Source organism: Coregonus lavaretus (genome assembly GCF_964263955.1).
Source record: "Coregonus lavaretus genome assembly, chromosome: 8".
NCBI lineage: Eukaryota > Metazoa > Chordata > Actinopteri > Salmoniformes > Salmonidae > Coregonus > Coregonus lavaretus.
This window is the reverse complement of record NC_139995.1, coordinates 4,100,523-4,122,018: the sequence shown is the minus strand read 5'-3', so window position 1 is coordinate 4,122,018 and position 21,496 is coordinate 4,100,523. Positions and strand designations below refer to the sequence as shown.

General features: G+C 43.9%; 1 protein-coding gene across 3 annotated transcripts in view; it reads left to right on the top strand.

Moving 5' to 3' along the window:
* The window catches only part of LOC311134154 (protein MTSS 2-like), a 139,499-nt gene that overhangs the window by 99,697 nt on the left and 18,306 nt on the right, over positions 1-21,496 (top strand). For all 3 annotated transcript variants that reach the window (XM_084167761.1, XM_084167760.1, XM_084167762.1), the window contains 3 exons: positions 5,034-5,191; positions 9,405-9,512; positions 9,723-9,820. In XM_084167761.1, coding sequence (XP_084023887.1) covers positions 5,034-5,191; positions 9,405-9,512; positions 9,723-9,820 — 364 coding nt within the window. The remainder of the gene's footprint in view (positions 1-5,033; positions 5,192-9,404; positions 9,513-9,722; positions 9,821-21,496) is intronic.

Below are 21,496 nucleotides of genomic sequence, written 5' to 3'. Positions count from 1 at the left end.
TAGTCAATGAACAGCATGCTCTTATCTAGGTGGGTGAGGGCAATGTGGAGTGCAATTGAGATTGTGTCATCTATGGATCTGTTGGGGCGGTATGGAAATTGGAATGGGTCTAGGATGTACGAGTTGATGTGCCATAACCAGCCTTTCAAAGCACTTCATGATTACAGATGTGAGTGCTACAGGGCAGTAGTCATTGTGGCAGGAAGCCTTCGCTTTCGTGGGAACACGAATGATGGTGGTCAGTTTAAGACATGGGGATTACAGACTGGGACAAGGAGTGGCTGAAAATGACTGTGAATATGCCTGCCATCTGTTCTGCACATGCTCTGAGAACACGCTCTGGAATACCGTCCTACCCCGCTACCTTGCGAGTTTTCACCTGATTAAAGACCTTACTGATGTCGGTCTCTGGGAGCGAGATCAGCCAGTCCTCTGGGTCGGTGGGGGCCTTCACACGGCACAGTATTTTTGTCGAAGCGTGCATAAAATGCATAGAGTTTGTCTGGCAGAGCGGCCTCATTGGGCAGATCATGACTGGGTCTTCCTTTATAATCCGTATTGGACTGTAGCCCCTGCCACATGTGGCGGGCGTCGGAGCCTGTGTAATATGATTCCACCTTATTCCTAAATTGTCCTTTTGCTCGTTTGACTCTGCGGATGTCGTAGCAGGACTTCTTGTACTTGTTCCTGTCCTCAGCTGTAGCCTCAAGGTTGTCTGTGATAGACCTGCGTGCGGTAGCCCTGTCCTTTAGTTTAGCGCCAACATCAGTGTTAATCCAGGGCTTTTGATTTGGGGAAGCAGCGAACCTTCTATGCGTGCTTGTGGGTAGAGGAAAATGTATTTATTTCCCTTAGTGGCGAAGGAGACGTGTTGATGGAAGTTGGGCATCACGTGTCTTAATGACGCAGGATTAAAATTGCCAGCAACAAGGAAAGCAGCCTCCGGCTGCAGGTTTTCCTGCTTGTTTATAGCCTCTTACAGTACGTTAAGTACCAGCTTGTTATTATCCCAGGTGCACTGTCTGAGCGCCACTCCCTGGGACTTAGGAATACTCTCTCTTTCCACCTCCTCTATTTCCACAATTTGCTCTCTGTCGCGCTCTTTCTCTTCACCTCCCTATCTTTCTCCTCTCTCGCTCTCTCTGCGCTCCCCCTTTCCCTGTTTAAAATCCCTCATCCCAAACACAGGACTTAGCAGTAAATAAACATGGGTGGCCATGTCTCTCCACTCGACAGTGTGATCCATCCCAGCTCCACACCCCTGATTTGTATCTTTACCGCTCCAAATATTGTGCACTACTTTTGATCAGGGCTCTGGTCAAAAGTAGTGCACTAAGTAGGGACTAGGTTGCCATTTGGGACGCAGACCCTAAAAAAAATACAGCCAACCCTAAATCTAAACGTCAGACATCGAGATAAATGTTTGCTGTTGTCAGCTGATGGATGAGACTGCACCCCGTTCTCGCTTTCATTCAGAAAGTTAATCATAGGATTTATAGAGAACCTAGAAAACTGTTATTTTGCCAGTCAACAGGAATCGCCCATTGAGAAGAGCATTTGCTGTGCCATGCTGGCTGGAATAACTTATAGCCTATACAGTATACCGGACTGGATGCTAGACTATGGATGTGCTGCTACACGAACGTCATGTAAAGGAGAAGTTTGGTTACAGGACATAGGCTTAGAGGGTAGCGAAATTCCGGTAACTTCCCCAAAATTCCAAGGTTTTCCAGACATCCTGGTTGGTGGATCCCCTAAGGACATACCTCGTAGCCCTTGCTGTCTCTGTTGTGGCTGTCTTACTATGCTAATATTCGTAGAATTTGGCAGACGTACAGTATCTACCTCCAGATGTAGGAGATGATGTGCTGTGTATAGGCTATGCATTGCATCTCAAGCCCTAACGGTGCGCTAGACATCTCATACTTCTGCTCAGGGTCATCTCCAAAGTTAGCTGTTCTACGTCAGACACATTCTACATTTTAGTTATTTAGCAGACACTCTTATCCAGACCGACTTAGTTAGTGAGTGCATACATTTTTATTTTGTATTATTTTTTCTTATGGAGACACCACTCCATAAAGACGGAGGTTATATGTGTGAGAAGGGAATAAATGTGGTAGTGGGTGTGGCCAATGGCACAGTTTTAGAGGAATGTTGCTGCTTTACATATAATTTCCTGCAATTCTACACATTTTGCCATGGGGCTGAGAGAATGTTCCTTTTTAAAGCTAATTTCCTGCAATTATACACATTTTGCCATAGCTTATGTCTCCTTCTTATGCTGAGTGACTTAAACATAACAAAATCAATGTTTGGAATTTCAGATTCCCCCTGACTGTCTAGTTTTTATTTTGGGGATTGTTACTCTAAAATGATATTTTTTAAAAAATATATTGCTTCATTATCCTTTCTACATACTTAATATCTGGTTGTAGTCGTTTAAGGTTACACTGAAAGCTTTTCACCATCCCCAAAATTCCCCCATAGGCAACGGTAGGCAGGCTATCAGCGCGTCACCCACCACTTTGCAATGTGAGCTGGAGGCAGTATGCATTTTGAAAACTGATACTTAATTGTTTGAAACCTGAAAGTTTTACTAAACATTGAGGCATTCTTATTTTCCCCCTTCCTTCCCTCAGAAGGACCATCATATGATGGCCAAAGCTCTCCTCACATGGCAACTGGTTTGCCCGAAGGTCCTTTAAAGTCTTAAATCAGATCAGAACCTGGATTTCTTCTGCGTTTGGCTAATAAGTGCTATCCTGCCTCCCATTAACAGGGTCGTGTTCATTATGCTCTTAACGGAATAAAACAGACTGAAACGTGGGAGGGACTTACCTGGACTTTTTTTTCGGAAATTTTCACTTTCCGTTGTGAAACGGCTTTAAATGTTTTCTGCTGTATGCCCCAATGAACATGACCTAGCCGTTTGCGCTGATCTGTCAGAACTAGAAGCACAGTTAGGGTGTCAGGGACGTTAGGAGTGTGCTTCATTCTATAGCTAGAGGACTCCATATATCTCCAGGAGTGTAATTTTTGTCTTTATCTGTTGTCTAGTACTGTATTTTTGCTAGTTAGGGCCATCTACTTTAAGTGCTGCCTGTATTCTCACTACAGGTATTCCCCAGGGCTCGATTCTAGGCCCTCTCCTCTTCTCTCTATGCACCAAGTCACTCGGCTCCGTCATATCCTCACATAGTCTCTCCTATCATTGCTATGCGGATGACACTCAACTACTTTTCTCCTTCCCCCCCTTCTGACATCCAGGTGGTGACACGCATCTCTATGTGCCTGGCAGATATCTCAGCTTGGATGTCGGTCCAGCATCTCAAGCTCAACCTCGACAAGACGGAGCTGCTCTTCCTCCCGGGGAAGGCCTGTCCGCTCAAAGACCTCTCCATCACGGTTTTCACCTCTACAGTGTTGCCCTCCCAGACTGCAAAGAACCTTGGCTTGATGCTGGACCACACCCTATCGTTCAGGGCAACTTCAAAGCAGTAACTTGCTCCTGCAGGTTCATGCTCTACAACATCCGTAGAATACGACCCTACCTCACACAGGAAGCGGTGCAGGTCCTAAACCATGCACTTGACATCTCCCTTCTGGACAACTGCAACTCGCTGATGGCTAGGCTCCCTGCTTGTGCCATCAAACCCTTGCAACTTATCCAGAATGCTGCAGCCCGCCTGGTTTTCAACCTTCCCAAGTTCTCCATGGCACCCCGCTCCTCCACACACTCCACTGGCTTCCAGTCGAAGCTCGCATCCACCACACGACAATGGGGCTTGCCTACAGAGCAGCAAGATGAACTGCCCCTCCCTATCTTCAGGCTATACTCAAACCCTACACCCCAACCCGAGCTCTCCATTCTGCCACCTCTTGGCCCTCCCACCTCAGCTCCCACTCAGCCCAGTCCACCTCTCCTCTGTCCTGACACCCCAATAGTGGAACCAGCTTCCCCCTGAAGCTAGTACAGCAGAGTCCCAGCCCATCTTCCGAAAGCACCTTAAACCCTACCTCTTTAAAGAGTATATTAAATAATCCCTCCTCAGCTCAACCGCTCTCCCCCCTTTCTAGCTCCGACTGCTGATAACTTCTTTATTGAGGAAAAGTATACTTAATATGTCTGTGATATGTGGTTGTCCCACTTAGCGATCTTAAGATGAATGCACTAACTGTAAGTCGTTCTGGGTAAGATAATCTGCTAAATGACTAAAATGTAAAATGGATGTGTCCCTTATTCCGTTAACTCTCAAATATATACCTGATCTGACAAGATTGCAACTTCACCCTTGCCTATTTTACCAGTCTAACCGTGAAAATATCTGACTAAAACCAAGATTTAGAAAAAATTGTGTATTTTGGAAGCGTTAGGTCCAGCGCCTTTTGAGTTTTATAGTTGGAACCCATTTTCGGGTATTTTCTTGGTCTTTGTTGAGAGGATTATTGGGGGATGTAGGGCTTTGCCGCTTGTGAGCTGACTGCTTTGGGCTCTATAGCACATAATAGGAAATCAGGGATGGTGATGGTTGAGGGGGGATCACTATGGTTGTGTCTCAAATGGCACCGTATTGGCCTATTCCCTATGTAGTGCACTACTTTTGACCAGAGCCCTATATTGCGACTTAGGGTGCTATTTGGTACGCAAACACTCAGGTCTATTAATGGAGGCAGGCCTGCTACCCTGAATCCTACTCCAGGGACTTGTGTAAGCCTCTCATCTCTATCATAAGGCTTTTATTCAGGGACCTGTTGGGTCCCTCTTTCCAACAGCTTTTGTATCTCTTTCTGAGCCCAGTTAGAAAATGTGATAATGGATTCAGTTAGCCTGTTGTGTGTGTGTAATTATTATACTGTGTAGGTGTGTGTGTGTGTGTTATGTAATTGGTAAGTGCATCGATATGGAAGGTGTGTTTTGGCATTACGGGTGTGTTTGTGAAGTATTGAGGTGCGTGTGTGTGTCAGTCAGAGAGCGGGAGCCCCCAGTCTGCTCTGCCTGTCAACTTTGGTTCCCCCCTGTGTTTCCCTAGGAAAGGACGAGGTGCGCGGGCAGCTGGACAGCGCCCTGCAGGACGTGAACGTGCGCTATGCTGTGCTGGAGGAGACTGAGAAGAGGGCCGTGTGCCGGGCGCTCATCGAAGAGAGGGGCCGTTACTGCGCCTTCGTCAGCATGCTCAAACCTGTGCTGGTGAGTAGGTTATATTACTATCATCTGATCTAGAATCAGTCGGTGTTCATGACGAATATGTGTTCATGAGTTAGTTATAGTCTCATCTGATCCAGAATCTGTCAGTATTCACGTCAAACCTGTGCTGGGGTTATCGTCTCATCCAGAATCAGTCTGATCTAGAATCAGTGTCCATGCCAAATATGTATTTTTGGGGTGGTTGTTATTATAATTAAAATCCAGAATCAGTCTTTATGATTCAAGCCAAAACTGTGTGTGTGAGGGCTTTATACTCTCATCTGACCCAGAATCAGTCAGTACTACCTAGGCCTAGACTGGCCCAAGGATCTAGTTGGAATGCTCAGCTGCTAAAGTTGATCTATTTTTATATAAAAAGTCTCTGGCTTCTGTTTTAGTGATGGGAACAGGTTGGAGGCCCCAGAACCCCATAATGTAACACCATGCAAGCTCATCGGTGTTTACACTGTTGACATGAGAGAGAGTCTCTTGGGTGAATCTGGCAGTGATTGATGGTGATAGGACAGTCAGTGCCCCAAGGCCTCAGTTCCCCATAGGGCTCTCGTCAAAAGTAGTGCACTATGTAGGGAATAGGGTTCCATTTGGGACGCAGACAGTGTTACTTAAAGTTTTGTCACATGCACAAGTACATTGAAATGCTTAACTTGCAAGCCCTTCCCAACAATGCAGTATTCAATATCAAAATAGAAAAATATGATAAATAAAAAAAGGGGAGGGGGGGAGTGTAAGCTGTCTTAGTGTGTAGAGACCTGTGGATGAGTCAATGTGGATAGACTGTGGGAGAGCAGTAGTTGTTAGCCATTTAAGTCTTATGGCCAGGAGATAGAAGCTGTTTAGGGGTATGTTGGTCTGAGCCTTGAAACACCGGTACCACCTGCCGGAAGGAAGCATAGAGAACAGTCCATGTCTCGGGTGGCTGGAGTCTGGCAATTTTTGGGGCCTTTCTCCGACACCGCCTGCCATGTACGTCCTGGGAGCTTACCCCCAGTGATGTGCTGGGCCGTCCGCACCAGCCTCTGTAGGGCCTTCCGGTCCAGGGCAGTGTAGTTGCCAGACGGTGATACAACCAGTCAGGATGCTCTCGATGGTGCAGCTGTAAAAGTTCTGAGGGGCCATGCCAAATCGTTTCAACCTCCTGAGGGAGAAGGGGTGCTAAAATTGAAAGAAATTACACCAATATCTCTCAATTCTACGGATCACGTCATCTCATTATACGCCGACGATATCTTACTTTATCTAGCCAATGTATCTCAATCTCTCCCAAATGCTTTGAAGATCAAATTCAGCTCCATTTCACGTTTTAAAATAAATCTGCCTCTTAAGAACCCGACAGAGGGACCCCATCTCTTCTTATGGAATCCCAATCGTTTCCCATTTTAAATATTTAGGAATAGATATATTTATTTTAGATAAAATCATTGCCTAAAAACTAAAACATAACGCTCAAATCAATTCAATCAGACCTCAGTAGATGGATTAACATCCCAGTCGCTCTAACTGGCAGAATTTCTATTGTGAAAATGAATATATTGCCTTGGTTGAATTGTGAGCTCAATGCTTCCTATGTTTGCCCCTTCCGGCTATTGGGATGAAATCCATAGTGCATTTTCAGAATGTACAGTACCAGTCAAATTCTGGACACCTTATTGTTCCAGGGTTTTTCTTAATTTTTTACAATTTTCTACATTGTAGAATAATAGTGACGACATCAAAACTATGAAATAACACATATGGAATTATGTAGTAACCAAAAAAGTGTTAAACAAATCAAAATATTTTTTTTGATTCTTCAAAGTAGCCACGCTTTGCCTTGATGACAGCTTTGTACACTCTTGGCATTCTCTCAACCAGCTTCATGAGGTAGTCACCTTGAGTGCATTTACATTAACAGGTCTGCCTTGTTAAAAGTTAATTTGTAAAATGTCTTACCTTCTTAATGTGTTTGAGCCAATCAGTTGTGTTGTGACAAGGTAGGAGTGGTATACAGAAGATAGCCCTATTTGGTAAAATACCAAGTCCAAATTATGGCAAGAACAGCTCAAATAAGCAAAGAGGAACAACAGTCCATCATTACTTTAAGACATGAAGGTCAGTCATTCCGGAAAATGTCAAGAACTTTTCTTCAAGTGCAGTCGCAAAAACCATCAAGCGCTATGATGAAACTGGCTCTCATCAGGATCGCCACAGGAAAGCAAGACCCAGAGTTACCTTTGCTGCAGAGGATAAGTTCGTTAGAGTTAACTGCACCTCAGAAATTGCAGCCCAAATAAATGCTTCACAGAGTTCAAGTAACAGACACATCAACATCAACTGTTTAGAGGAGACTGCGTGAATCAGGCCTTCATGGTCATATTTCTGCAAAGAAACCACTACTAAAGGACACAAATCAGAAAAAGAGACTTGCTTGGGCCAAGAACACGAGCAATGGACATTCGACCGGTGGAAATCTGTCCTTTGGTCTGATGAGTCCAAATTTGAGATTTTTGGTTCCAACCGCCGAGTCTTTGAGACGCAGAGTAGGTGAACGGATGATCTCTGTGTGTGTGGTTCCCACCATGAAGCATGGAGGAGGAGGTGTGGGGGTGCTTTGCTGGTGACACTGTCAGTGATTTATTTAGAATTCATGGCACACTTAACCAGCATGGCTACCACAGCATTCTGCAGCGATACGCCATCCCATCTGGTTTGCGCTTAGTGGGACACTCATTTGTTTTTCAACAGGACAATGACCCAAAACACACCTCCAGGCTGTGTAAGGGCTATTTGACCAAGGAGGGTGTTGGAGTGCTGCATCAGATGACCTGGCCTCCACAATCACCTGACCTCAACCCAATTGATGGTTTGGGATGAGTCGAACCGCAGAGTGAAAGAAAAGCAGCCAACAAGTGCTCAGCATATCTGGGAACTTCTTCAAGACTGTTGGAAAAGCATTCCTCATGAAGCTGGTTGAGAGAGTGCAAAGGGTGGCTACTTTGAAGAATCTGAAATCTAAAATATATTTTGATTTGTTTAACACTTTTTTGGGTACTACATAATTCCATATGTATTATTTCATAGTTTGATGTCTTCACTATTATTCAACAATGTAGAAAATAGTTTAAAAAAGCTGATCTAAGTTGAAGTTAAAGAAAAAAGACTTACCTGGTAATATAAATGCTTCTTTCAGATCTTGCTATGTCCTCAAACCATTACATCGCAAAGGGTATGGATACCACATTTGGACCATTGGGACGCCCAGACTCCAATATTTAACAATAATGCCTTGCGATCTGGAGGAAGGCCTTTCACATCGCCCCAATGGTCCAAATGTGATATCCATACCCTTTGCGATGTAATGGTTTGAGGACATGGAAAGATCTGAAAGAAGCATTTATATTACCAGGTAAGTATTTTTTCTTTAACTTCAACTTAGATCAGCTATGCTGGCCTATGGAGTTCCATGGAAAACCCAGCTGTAGAACCATCCAATGATGGAATTTGTAAACATATTATCTGGTCTCCCGAAAGGACTAGGGAAGATGAGGGAGGAGAAATATGATGGCCATGCATCATTTTTGCAAATAAGACCTTGCTTTTTCATTGTAAGCTCATTTACTTGTGTTGCTGCCAGTCAAATAGGGTTGCACTTCTCTTGTCATCTGATCAAAATTAAGCTGTTTTCTGCTGAATGTCTTGCACTAATGTATGTTCTGTGAAGGAAAACTATAGTTGCACCTCCCTGATCACTCACTCTATTGAAGCAAAAAAAACACTAACTTTCAATATAAAACGTGACCCTTGTCAATACACAGCTGGACTCACGCTTTCTCTCATTGTCCTATTTACAAACAAACGTGACTGGTTTAACTGTTCTGGGGAACTACGGTAAGCTTCGGAATGTAAAATAATGTGATCTGCTTAATCTCCTAACGTATTGCACAAGTTGACTGCTGGTGTTTACAAAAAAAATTGCTATAAATATACACATTTATTGAAAAACTTCAAAGAAATTGTTTCGACGGTATTGAAAGACCATCCCGTGGCTATTTCCAAATACCCTGGTATACCGCCCAAGCTTTGTTACTAGGGGCTATTTGTAACTGTTAGTTGTTTCTGGGATCTGTGGTTAGGGGCAACGCTGTGGTTTTTGGTGATTGGTTGTGTGTCTGTGATCTGATCTGTGGTTGTGTGTTTGTGTGTGTGTGTGTGTGTGCAGGATCATGAGATCTGCATGCTGGGGGAAGTGACCCACCTGCAGACCATCCTGGAAGACCTGAGCAACCTGACGGCTGAGCCCAGCAAACTGCCCCCCGCCAGCGAACAGGTAAGCTGGATGATTCACTCACACACACACACACACACACACTTGTTCGCGCCACACACACAGAGACATCAATATACCTTCCCAAATGCACTTAACCACATACTCGCACACACACACACACACACACACACACACAGTGTTAGATATTCCCACAGTTCCATGTACTCATTCTCACACATTAAAAGCTTTTTTCTCCCAACTTCTCAACAGGTGATCCTGGATCTGAAGGGATCCGACTACAGCTACAGTTACCAGACGCCCCCTGCCTCCCCCAGCAACACACTGTCCCGCAAGAGCAGCATCAGCAGGTAGGTAAACCCACACACATAAACACACACGTCACACACACACGTACTCACACACGTGTACACACTACACTAAGTACTCAGGTAGGCATATCGGCAAATACGCACACTGCTTCACACCAAATTCTCTGCATTTGACACTGCATGGGGGCCATCTTCACATTTAGAGAGCTTACCAAAGCGAAAGAGGCAGAGTGGGAGGAGGGGAAGAAGAGGGGGGGGGGGGGGGGGGTGCAGGAAGAGAAACTGGATCAAATGGATAGTAGTAGTAGTAGCAGCAGCTAAGTGAAGTGCAGTGTGCCTGTGCTATCACAGTGGCCAAGTCCCACTGACTGGAGCCAGCTAAGGAAGTGTGCTCCCGTAATAGGGGTCAGTTAGACGCTTGATCCCAAAATGGCACTCTCTCCCTTACATAGTGCACTGCTTTTGGCCAGAGCCAAGTCTATATAGGGTGCCATTTGGGACGCAGCCTTGGAGGGGGAGCGAAGGGAGGGGTGATGAAGAGAGCAGACGACTGAGTCAAGTTCAGAGCGGACAAGTGAAGTGGAGCCAAGGGAAGTGAAGAATAGCGGGGCGTGGTGGCTGCAGACAGTCTGTCACCCACGTGTCCTGTCTGCTTACCATGGAATGGCCTGGGATGACACACACACTTGGCTTCGTCTCACTCAGGATGTCTACTGGTCCACTCGTGCAGCAAGCCTGCACAGTGTGCAGACACACACACGTTTCTGTTTGCATCTCACTGTGTATGAGAGGGGAATGTGTGTGTGTGTCTGCACGCTGTGTGTTTGTGTATCCCATGGGGTGTGTGTGTGTGTGTGTGTGTGTGTGTGGGGGGGGGGGCGTCCATGCCACAGCCAGAACACACATCCCCCAGGGGGTGATTGGGGTAGGAGGGATGACTTCCTCCATCATACAGACAGGTAGAATGGTGAGCAGGCAAGTGGGAGAATAACTAGGCTTAGATCTCCAGTCTTCATAGGGTGCGCTCCAAATAAAACCCCAAAGTGCACCTCATCTGAACTCTTGTCCAAAGCACAGCTGTCTTAAGTGCAATATATGTATTGTAATTGATGTATGACATTCATTACGCTATTTGGTCAGCTAAAAGTTACAACAAGACCTTTATAATGTACAGTAAATATCCAACTGCAGTATAAAAAATAGCCACAGCAACAGTAGAGGTTCAGTGGGTTTAGTGGATTTCAAGTCAACATGGCTTTGCAGTCCTCTCTTTGGAACTCATACAAGCACGCACGCACCCAGCCCTCAGTAGTCCAGCCTGTATGGGATAGTCATTTAGAGTGGTAGTTTCCACTACAGTCTGTTCTGGACACCGCTCTCCACTAGCAGAGCTCAGTTTCCACTTAAGCAGTCAAAAGTATCTCAAAACTACTACTATGCTCAACCTGCAGTGTGTTGATGTAGCAGACCATTTACACATTCAACCCAGGCATTCTAATTTTAGCTATTGGCATGGCCAGTACACCAAAGTTCATGATTGGATTCACACAATTTGATTTAGGCTGTGTCCCAAATGGCACCCTTTTACCTAAATAGTGCACTACTTTTGACCAGAGCCCCATGGGCCCTGGTCAAAAGTAGTGCACTATATAGTGAATAGGGTGCCATTTGGGGTGCAACCTAACTGCAAAACTACACTGACACCATGACGAGAGAGGTACTGCATACCTCCGTCAACATGGGATTCAGGGTGCTGTCTTGGGAGCATGACAAGATGCATGGCTGCAAACAAAGAAGAGGTTTTATTAATGGGGCTTGCTAAGCAAGCCACTTTAAATCTTCTACATACTTCTGACTTATACACTGAACTAAAATATAAACGCAACATGTAAATTGTTGGTCCCACGTTTCAAGAGCTGAAATAAAAGATCCCAGAAATGTACATCCCTGTTAGTGAGCATTTCTCCTTTTCCAAGATAATCCATCCACCTGACAGGTATGGCATATCAAGAAGCTGATTTAAACAGCATGATCATTACACTGGTGCACCTTGTGCTGGGGACAATAAAAGGCCACTCTAAAATGTGCCGTTTTGTCACACAACACAATGCCACAGATGTCTCAAGTTTTGAGGGAGAGTGTAATTGGCATGCTGACTGCAGGATTGTCCACCAGAGCTGTTGCCAGATAAATGAATGTTCATTTCTCTACTGTAAGCTGTCGCCAACGTCATTTTTTGAGAATCTGCCAGTATGTCCAACCGGAAGCTCATCTCGTCGTCCTCACCTGGGTCTTGACCTGACTACAGTTCGATGTTTTAACCGACTTCAGTGTGCAAATGCTCACGGTTTCAACTGTACCGGGCAGGTGGCAGCATGTGTGGGAGACCAGAACCCCATGGTGGGGTTATGGTATGGGCAGGCAGGCATAAGCTATGGACAACGAACACAATTGCATTTTATCGATGGCAATTTGAATGGACAGAGATATATACTGTGATTCATCCGCCGCCATCACCTCATGTTTCAGCATGATAATGCACAGCCACATGTCGCAAGAATCTGTACACGATTCTTGGAAGCTGAAAATGTCCCAGTTCTTCCATGGCCTGCATACTCACTGGGCATGTCACCCATTGAGCATGTTTGGGATGCTCTGGATCGACGAAGGAGATGTCGCGCTGCGTCGCACTGCGTGAGGCAAATGGTGGTCACACCAGATGCTGACTGGTTTTTCTGGTCCACATCCCTACTTTTTTTTTTTACGGTAGCTGTGACCACCAGATGTATGTCTGTATTCCCAGTTGTGAATACAGGGTCTAATGAATTTATTTCAAATGACTGATTTCCTTAAATGAACTGTAACTCAGTAAAATCTTTGAAATTGTTGCATGTTACGTTTATTTTGATTCAGTGTAGTTATTATTAATGGGGCTTGTGAAGCAAGTGTCCCCACTTTAAATCTTAGACATACTTCTAACTTATTTTACATTGTAGTCATTTAGCAGACGCTCTTATCCAGAGCGATTTACAGTTAGTGAGTGCATACATTTTTCATACTGGCCACCCGTGGGAATCGAAGCCACAATCCTGGCATTGCAAGCGCCATGCTCTACCAACTGAGCTACAGGAGACCCCTTATGTTATTAATGGGACTTGCGAAGCAAACCTCCCATTCTGAAACAATACTCCCTCCTACACCGTTTGATAGAAACGTTATTCAAACTTTAAAACGTACAGATCAGTCTGGAATAGTGTGCTTGTGTACAACTTTTTAATATATTTTATACTTAAACTATTACACTTTCATGGCATTTCCTCAAGATTCTAAAAGGCCCCATTGTGACATCACTTCTAACATTCCATTCACTGTGAATGCAACAATGCAACCTTTGACCACTTTGCCAACAATTTAGACAAAAAGTTATAGCATATGAAATCTTCCTCTACTTCTCTCCTATTCAAATCGTTTAACGATACAACTCTCCCCCCCCCCAACTTCCAATCTGCCGTTTAGACCACTCCCCCAACAAGTCAGACAAAGAGCGTATGAATTATTTTTCTGCTTTTCAAATCTGGAAGTTTAGGAATAGCTTCTACCAATCAATAGTTTGAGCTGTTTTAGTAACCCATCAACTGCTTCTATTATACAGTGCATTTGGAAAGTATTCAGACCCCTTGACTTTTAATTCTTACCTCATCAATCTACACACAATACCCCATAATGACAAGCAAAAACTGGTTTTTAGAAATGTTTGCAAATGTTTTACAAATAAAAAACCTTCCCCGATCTGGCCAACAAAGCTGTCTCTGTTCACTTGCTTCATATTTTACTCGATCTCTTCTCATCACATGCAACAACTGTAGTTTATACTGACCACAACTACTGACCACACAATTACTGAACCACACAACTGACCACGACCACAACTACTGACCACCACTACTGCCCAAAATTACTGACCATAACCACACTACTGACCAGAATTACTGACCACAACTACTGACCATAACCACACAACTACTGACCAAAATTACTGATCACAACTACAAAAATACTGACCAAAATGACTGACCACAACCACAACTTCTGACCACAACTTCTGAACCACACAACTACTTACCAAAACTACTGACTGAAACTATTTACTGTAGTTGTGTAGAACTTATGTTGATGAATAAATTACGTTTATCAATCTGACTCCATTATTATGTGAATAAATGCAACAGGCCCTGTGCGTCTCTGGGGTATCTAGCAAAAAAGAGAATAATTGCATCAATGACTCAGTATGACTACAATGAACATGTCTGACTTGCACCATTATGCACTTATTAAGAAACTAGATATAAATAGCTAATCCTGGCAACTAATATTCTAGCATTAATTTATTGAGGCAAGCGGATCAGGGATGTCAAGTTGGTACCCAAGCATGTGCTATGTGTATAGTGTATATAACAACTATCAATAGACATAATTATAGGCATATAGTCAAATAATTAATCTCTAAAACGAGGAATGCATTTACTCAATTCAACTAATATAATTTATTAGTCATGAAAGAATTGACACAAACAATTACAGTGTACATGATACATTACTGAAAAACACAGAGTAAATGACTATCACCAACAGGCTAAGATTTAACGTGGTTAAACGTGTCTTCAATTCAATATAATCTCTAAGAAAACACTGTGTGTCTGATACACAGAAGCAAGTTCTCAAAGTATGCGCAAATTCACTGCCCTTTTTAACCAAATTCAAGCAGGAAACACACCCCAAACCTGAATTAACATTTATTAGCACTTTGCTAGTAAAAATAAAAACACAAGAAAAAAACACACATTCTAATCTAATCAACTCAATTTGAATGTTGTGACTAGACAACAGGAATGTGCCTAATAACCAGTCAACCTAATATAGAATTTCAAAAATACATCAACCAGAAAACATACAATGCAATGCAATAAGACATCAACATGTGCAGCTCTTTATAACAGAAAAAAGGACCACGGTGTCTGTGTGCGGTTTCCAATACATCAGTTATATGCCTACTCAAAAAGTTAGTTTCAGAAGGAATTGTTCATTAAATGTCGGAGGATGGAATCTAGTACAGAATAAATCCATGTTCCCCTGCGGCAAAACACGTCGAATGGATCACCATTATGTTGGATGGTGGAAATCCCCATCGACTGAGGATTCGGAGTCACCATTTACTGTAGTGGACAGTAATATTTGACGTGTATATACAGTATATATTGTATTCTAAATACCTCACATGCGACTCGTAATAAGACTAAGCAATTAGTCTATTAAAATGTTTATCTGACTCCATAAAGATAACTAAAATATGCAAGCAAGCATTAGGCAATGAGTTGACGTTGACTAGCAAGAACTAGTCTGAGAATTGTCTGTATCAAAGGCAGATATTTTATTAACATTGTACAATGAATGGATTCACATACAAGGCATGAAGCTTAAGATGTAAAGTATACTTCTAGGCATGTAGATCCTAAGGTTAACTTAGAAGACACAACATGAATAAAGAGATGCCTACTAGGCCAGAGGCATTTAATTCCATTTATAACATCTGAAAGTGTAACCTTTCAACTCAAAACCAACCACCATTGACCAATAAAACAATACCAAGTTTACAGTAACCTAAACACTCCCAGGCCCAATCACCACATGGTGTCACAGCATCTAAGAGCTTGTGTGGGGGATGAGACCAATGTAAATGAGACAGAATTCCTGAGAGGACCATTAAACCCCCTTGCCTAGAGTAATTCAGAGTTCACCCTGTACAGATCCAAGTTACCACAGAGACATCCATATACAATGCCTTCGGAAGGTATTCAGACCCCTTGACTTTATCCACATTTTGTAACGTTACATCCTTATTCTAAAATTGTTTAAATAAATAAAAATCCTCAGCAATCTACACACAATAACCCATAATGACAAAGTGAAAACAGGTTTTTAGACATTTTTGTAAATGTATTAAAAATTAAAAACCGATACCTTATTTACATAAGTATTCAGACCCTTTGCTATAAGACTCGAAATTGAGCTCAAATGCATCGTGTTTCCATTGATCATCCTTGATGTTTCTACAACTTGAATTTAATTGATTGGACATGACTTGGAAAGGCACACACCTGTCTATATAAGGTCCAACAGTTATTATTTTATTTTTAAATGTAGGGGGGTAGATCAGCATTAATATTGCAAGTAGATTGCAACTTCCATTAATGTAATTGTCTGCATCACTTCCAATCCCCCATATGTTTTTTTTTTCTCTCGCAAATATATATACAGTTGAAGTCGGTTTACATACACCTTAGCCAAATACATTTAAAATCAGTTTTTCACAATTCCTGACATTTAATCCTAGTAAAGATTCCCTGTCTTAGGTCAGTTAGGATTACCAGTTTATTTTTTAAATGTGAAATGTCAGAATAATAGTAGAGAATTATTTATTTCAGCTTTAACTTCTTTCATCACATTCCCAGTGGGTCAGAAGTTTACATACAGTCAATTAGTATTTGGTAGCATTGCCTTTAAATTGTTTAACTTGGGTCAAACGTTTCGGGTAGACTTCCACAAGCTTCCCACAATAAGTTGGGTGAATTTTGGCCCATTCCTCCTGACAGAACTTGTGTAACTGAGTCAGGTTTGTAGGCCTCCTTGCTCACACACGCTTTTTCAGTTCTGCCCACACATTTTCTATAGGATTGAGGTCAGGGCTTTGTGATGGCCACGCCAATACCTTGACTTTGTTGTCCTTAAGCCATTTTGTCACACCTTTGGTAGTATGCTTGGGGTCATTGTCCATTTGGAAGACCCATTTGCGACCAAGCTTTAACTTTCTGACTGATGTCTTGAGATGTTGCTTCAATATATCCACATAATTTTCCTTCCTCATGATGCCATCTATTTTGTGAAGTGCACCAGTCCCTCCTGCAGCAAAGCACCCCCACAGCATGATGCTGCCACCCCCGTGCTTCACGGTTGGGATGGTGTTCTTCGGCTTGCAAGGGGACAAAGATCGTACGTTTTGGAGAAATGTTCTCTGGTCTGATGAAACAAAAAGGTGTATGTAAACTTCCGACTTCAACTGTACTTTTGTACTTGTTTCCTCCAGCATCTTCACAAGATCCTTTGCTGTTGTTCTGGGATTGATTTGCACTTTTCGCACCAAAGTACGTTCATCTCTAGGAGACAGAATGCGTCTCCTTCCTGAGCGGTATGACGGCTGCGTGGTCCCATGGTGTTTATACTTGCGTACTATTGTTTGTGCAGATCAACGTGGTGCCTTAGGCGTTTGGAAATTGCTCCCAAGGATGAACCAGACTTGTGGAGGTCTACAATTATCTTTCTGAGGTCTTGGCTGAGAGGCACTGAGTTTGATGGTAGGCCTTGAAATACATCCACAGGTACACCCCCAATTGACTCAAATGATGTAAATTAGCCTATCAGAAGCTTCTAAAGCCATGACATCATGTTCTGGAATTTTCCAAGCTGTTTAAAGGCACAGTCAACTTAGTGTATGTAAACTTCTGACCCACTGGAATTGTGATACAGTGAATTATACGTGAAATAATCTGTCTGTAAACAATTGTTGGAAAAGTTACCTGTGTCATGCACAAAGTAGATGTCCTAACCGACTTGCCAAAACTATAGTTTGTTAACAAGAAATTTGTGGAGTGGTTGAAAAACAAGTTTCAATGACTCCAACCTAAGTGTATGTAAACTTCCGACTTCAACTTCCGACTTGCTGAGTTTTATATATACTGCTCAAAAAAATAAAGGGAACACTTAAACAACACAATGTAACTCCAAGTCAATCACACTTCTGTGAAATCAAACTGTCCACTTAGGAAGCAACACTGATTGACAATACATTTCACATGCTGTTGTGCAAATGGAATAGACAACAGGTGGAAATTATAGGCAATTAGCAAGACACCCCCAATAAAGGACTGGTTTTGCAGGTGGTGACCACAGACCACTTCTCAGTTCCTATGCTTCCTGGCTGATGTTTTGGTCACTTTTGAATGGTGGCGGTGCTTTCACTCTAGTGGTAGCATGAGACGGAGTCTACAACCCACACAAGTGGCGCAGGTAGTGCAGCTCATCCAGGACGGCACATCAATGTGAGCTGTGGCAAGAAGGTTTGCTGTGTCTGTCAGCGTAGTGTCCAGAGCATGGAGGCGCTACCAGGAGACAGGCCAGTACATCAGGAGACGTGGAGGAGGACGTAGGAGGGCAACAACCCAGCGGCAGGACCACTACCTCCGCCTTTCTGCAAGGAGGAGCAGGAGGAGCACTGCCAGAGCCCTGCAAAATGACCTCCAGCAGGCCACAAATGTGCATGTCTCTGCTCAAACGGTCAGAAACAGACTCCATGAGGGTGGTATGTGAGGGCCCGACGTCCACAGGTGGGGGTTGTGCTTACAGCCCAACACCGTGCAGGACGTTTGGCATTTGCCAGAGAACACCAAGATTGGCAAATTCGCCACTGGCGCCCTGTGCTCTTCACAGATGAAAGCAGGTTCACACTGAGCACATGTGACAGACGTGACAGAGTCTGGAGACGCCGTGGAGAACGTTCTGCTGCCTGCAACATCCTCCAGCATGACCGGTTTGGCGGTGAGTCAGTCATGGTGTGGGGTGGCATTTCTTTGGGGGGCCGCACAGCCCTCCATGTGCTCGCCAGAGGTAGCCTGACTGCCATTAGGTACCGAGATGAGATCCTCAGACCCCTTGTGAGACCATATGCTGGTGCGGTTGGCCCTGGGTTCCTCCTAATGCAAGACCTCATGTGGCTGGAGTGTGTCAGCAGTTCCTGCAAGAGGAAGGCATTGATGCTATGGACTGGCCCGCCCGTTCCCCAGACCTGAATCCAATTGAGCACATCTGGGACATCATGTCTTGCTCCATCCACCAACGCCACGTTGCACCACAGACTGTCCAGGAGTTGGCGGATGCTTTAGTCCAGGTCTGGGAGGAGATCCCTCAGGAGACCATCCGCCACCTCATCAGGAGCATGCCCAGGCGTTGTAGGGAGGTCATACAGGCACGTGGAGGCCACACACACTACTGAGCCTCATTTTGACTTGTTTTAAGGACATTACATCAAAGTTGGATCAGCCTGTAGTGTGGTTTTCCACTTTAATTTTGAGGTTGACTCCAAATCCAGACCTCCATGGGTTGATACATTTGATTTCCATTGATAATGTTTGTGTGATTTTGTTGTCAGCACATTCAACTATGTAAAGAAAAAAGTATTTAATAAGATTATTTCATTCATTTAGATCTAGGATGTGTTATTTTAGTGTTCCGTTTATTTTTTTGAGCAGTGTATATGTGTGTGTGTATATATATATATATATATATATATATATATATATATCTATATATATCAGCAAAAAAAGTAAAATCCCTTTTACAGGACCCTGTCTTTCAAAGATGATTTGTAAAATTTCAAGTAACTTCACAGATCTTCATTGTAAAGGGTTTAAACACTGTTTCCCATGCTTGTTCAATGAACCATAGACAATTAATGAACATGCACCTGTGGAACGGTCGTTAAGACACTAACAGCTTACAGACAGTAGGCAATTAAGGTCACAGTTATGAAAACTTAGGACACTAAAGAGGCCTTTCTACTGACTCTGAAAAACACCAAAACAAAGATGCCCAGGGTCCCTGATCATCTGCGTGAACGTGCCTTAGGCATGCTGCAAGGAGGCATGAGGACTGCAGATGTGGCCAGGGCAATAAATTGCAATGTCCGTACTGTGAGACACCTAAGACAGTGCTACAGGAAGACAAGACGGACAGCTGATCGTCGTCGCAGTGGCAGACCATGTGTAACAACACCTGCACAGGATCGGTACATACGAACATCACACCTGCGGGACATGTACAGGATGGCAACAACAACTGCCCGAGTTACACCAGGAACGCACAATCCCTCCATCAGTGCTCAGACTGTAGGCTGAGAGAGGCTGGACTGAGGGCTTGTAGACCTGTTGTAAGGCAGGTCCTCACCAGACATCACCGGCAACAACGTCGCCTATGGGCACATACCCACCGTCGCTGGACCAGACAGGACTGGCAAAAAGTGCTCTTCACTGACGAGTCACGGTTTTGTCTCACAAGGGGTGATGGTCGGATTCGCGAAGGAATGAGCGTTACACCGAGGAGTGTACTCTGGAGAGGGATCAATTTGGAGGTGGAGGGTCCGTCATGGTCTGAGGTGGTGTGTCACAGCATCATCGGACTGAGCTTGTCGTCATTGCAGGCAATCTCAACGCTGTGCGTTCCAGGGAAGACATCCTCCTCCCTCATGTGGTACCTTTCCTGCAAGCTCATCCTGACATGACCCTCCAGCATGACAATGCCACCAGCCATACTGCTCGTTCTGTGCGTGATTTCCTGCAAGACAGGAATGTCAGTGTTCTGCCATGACCAGCGAAGAGCCCGTATCTCAATCCCATTGACCACGTCTGGGACCTGTTGGATCGGAGGGTGAGGGCTAGGGCCATTTCCCCCAGAAATGTCCGGGAACATGCAGGCGCCTTGGTGGAAGATTGGGGTAACATCTCACAGCAAGAACTGGCAAATCTGGTGCAGTCCATGAGGAGGAGATTCACTGCAGTACTTAATGCAGCTGGTGGCCACACCAGATACTGACTGTTACTTTTGATTTTGACCCCCCCTTTGTTCAGGAACACATTATTCAATTTCTGTTAGTCATATGTCTGTGGAACTTGTTCAGTTTGTCTCAGTTGTTGAATCTTGTTATGTTCATAAAAATATTTACGCGTTAAGTTTGCTGAAAATAAACACAGTTGACAGTGAGAGGATGTTTATTTTTTTGCTGAGTGTGTATGTGTATATATAATCTCCTTTTAAAAATATATTTCCCTTTATTACTTTACAACCCCACCATCCCTCCCCTAATTGGAGTAAACTAGTGAAAAACAATGCTTAGGCCTCTACTTCCAGCTTATACATACTATATACATTTTATGGACACTGTCAATTTTACAATAATTATATTTTGTTTGTTTTTACTACTGAACTTCCTCTACCCTCAACCTCTCCAATCATTTTCATGATGTCCATCCGGTTTGCTTCTATATGCCATATCTTTCTAACTGTGCTCTTTCACAAAAGCTCTCAACCTATAACCTATATACTTATTATGGACGCAGTTGACAGTGCATGTCAGAGCAAAAACCAAGCCATGAGGTCAAAGGAATTGTCCCTAGAGCTCCGAGACAGGATTGTGTTGAGGCACAGATCTGTTGAAGGGTACCAAAACATTTCTTCAGCATTGAAGGTCCCCAAGAACACTGTGGCCTCCATCATTCTTAAATGGAAGAATTTTGGAACCAACAAGACTCTTCCTAGAGCTGGCCGCCCGGCCAAACTGAGCAATCGGGGGAGAAGGGCCTTGATCAGGGAGGTGACCAAGAACCCGATGGTCACTCTGACAGAGCTCTGGAGTTCCTCTGTGGAGATGGGAAAACCTTCCAGAAGGACAACCACCATTGCAGCACTCCACCAATTAGGCCTTTATGGTAGAGTGGCCAGACGGAAGCCACTTCTCAGTAAAAGGCACATGACAGCCCACTTGGAGTTTGCCAAAAGGCACCTAAAGACTCTCAGACCATGAGAGACAAGATTCTCTGGTCTGATGAAAGC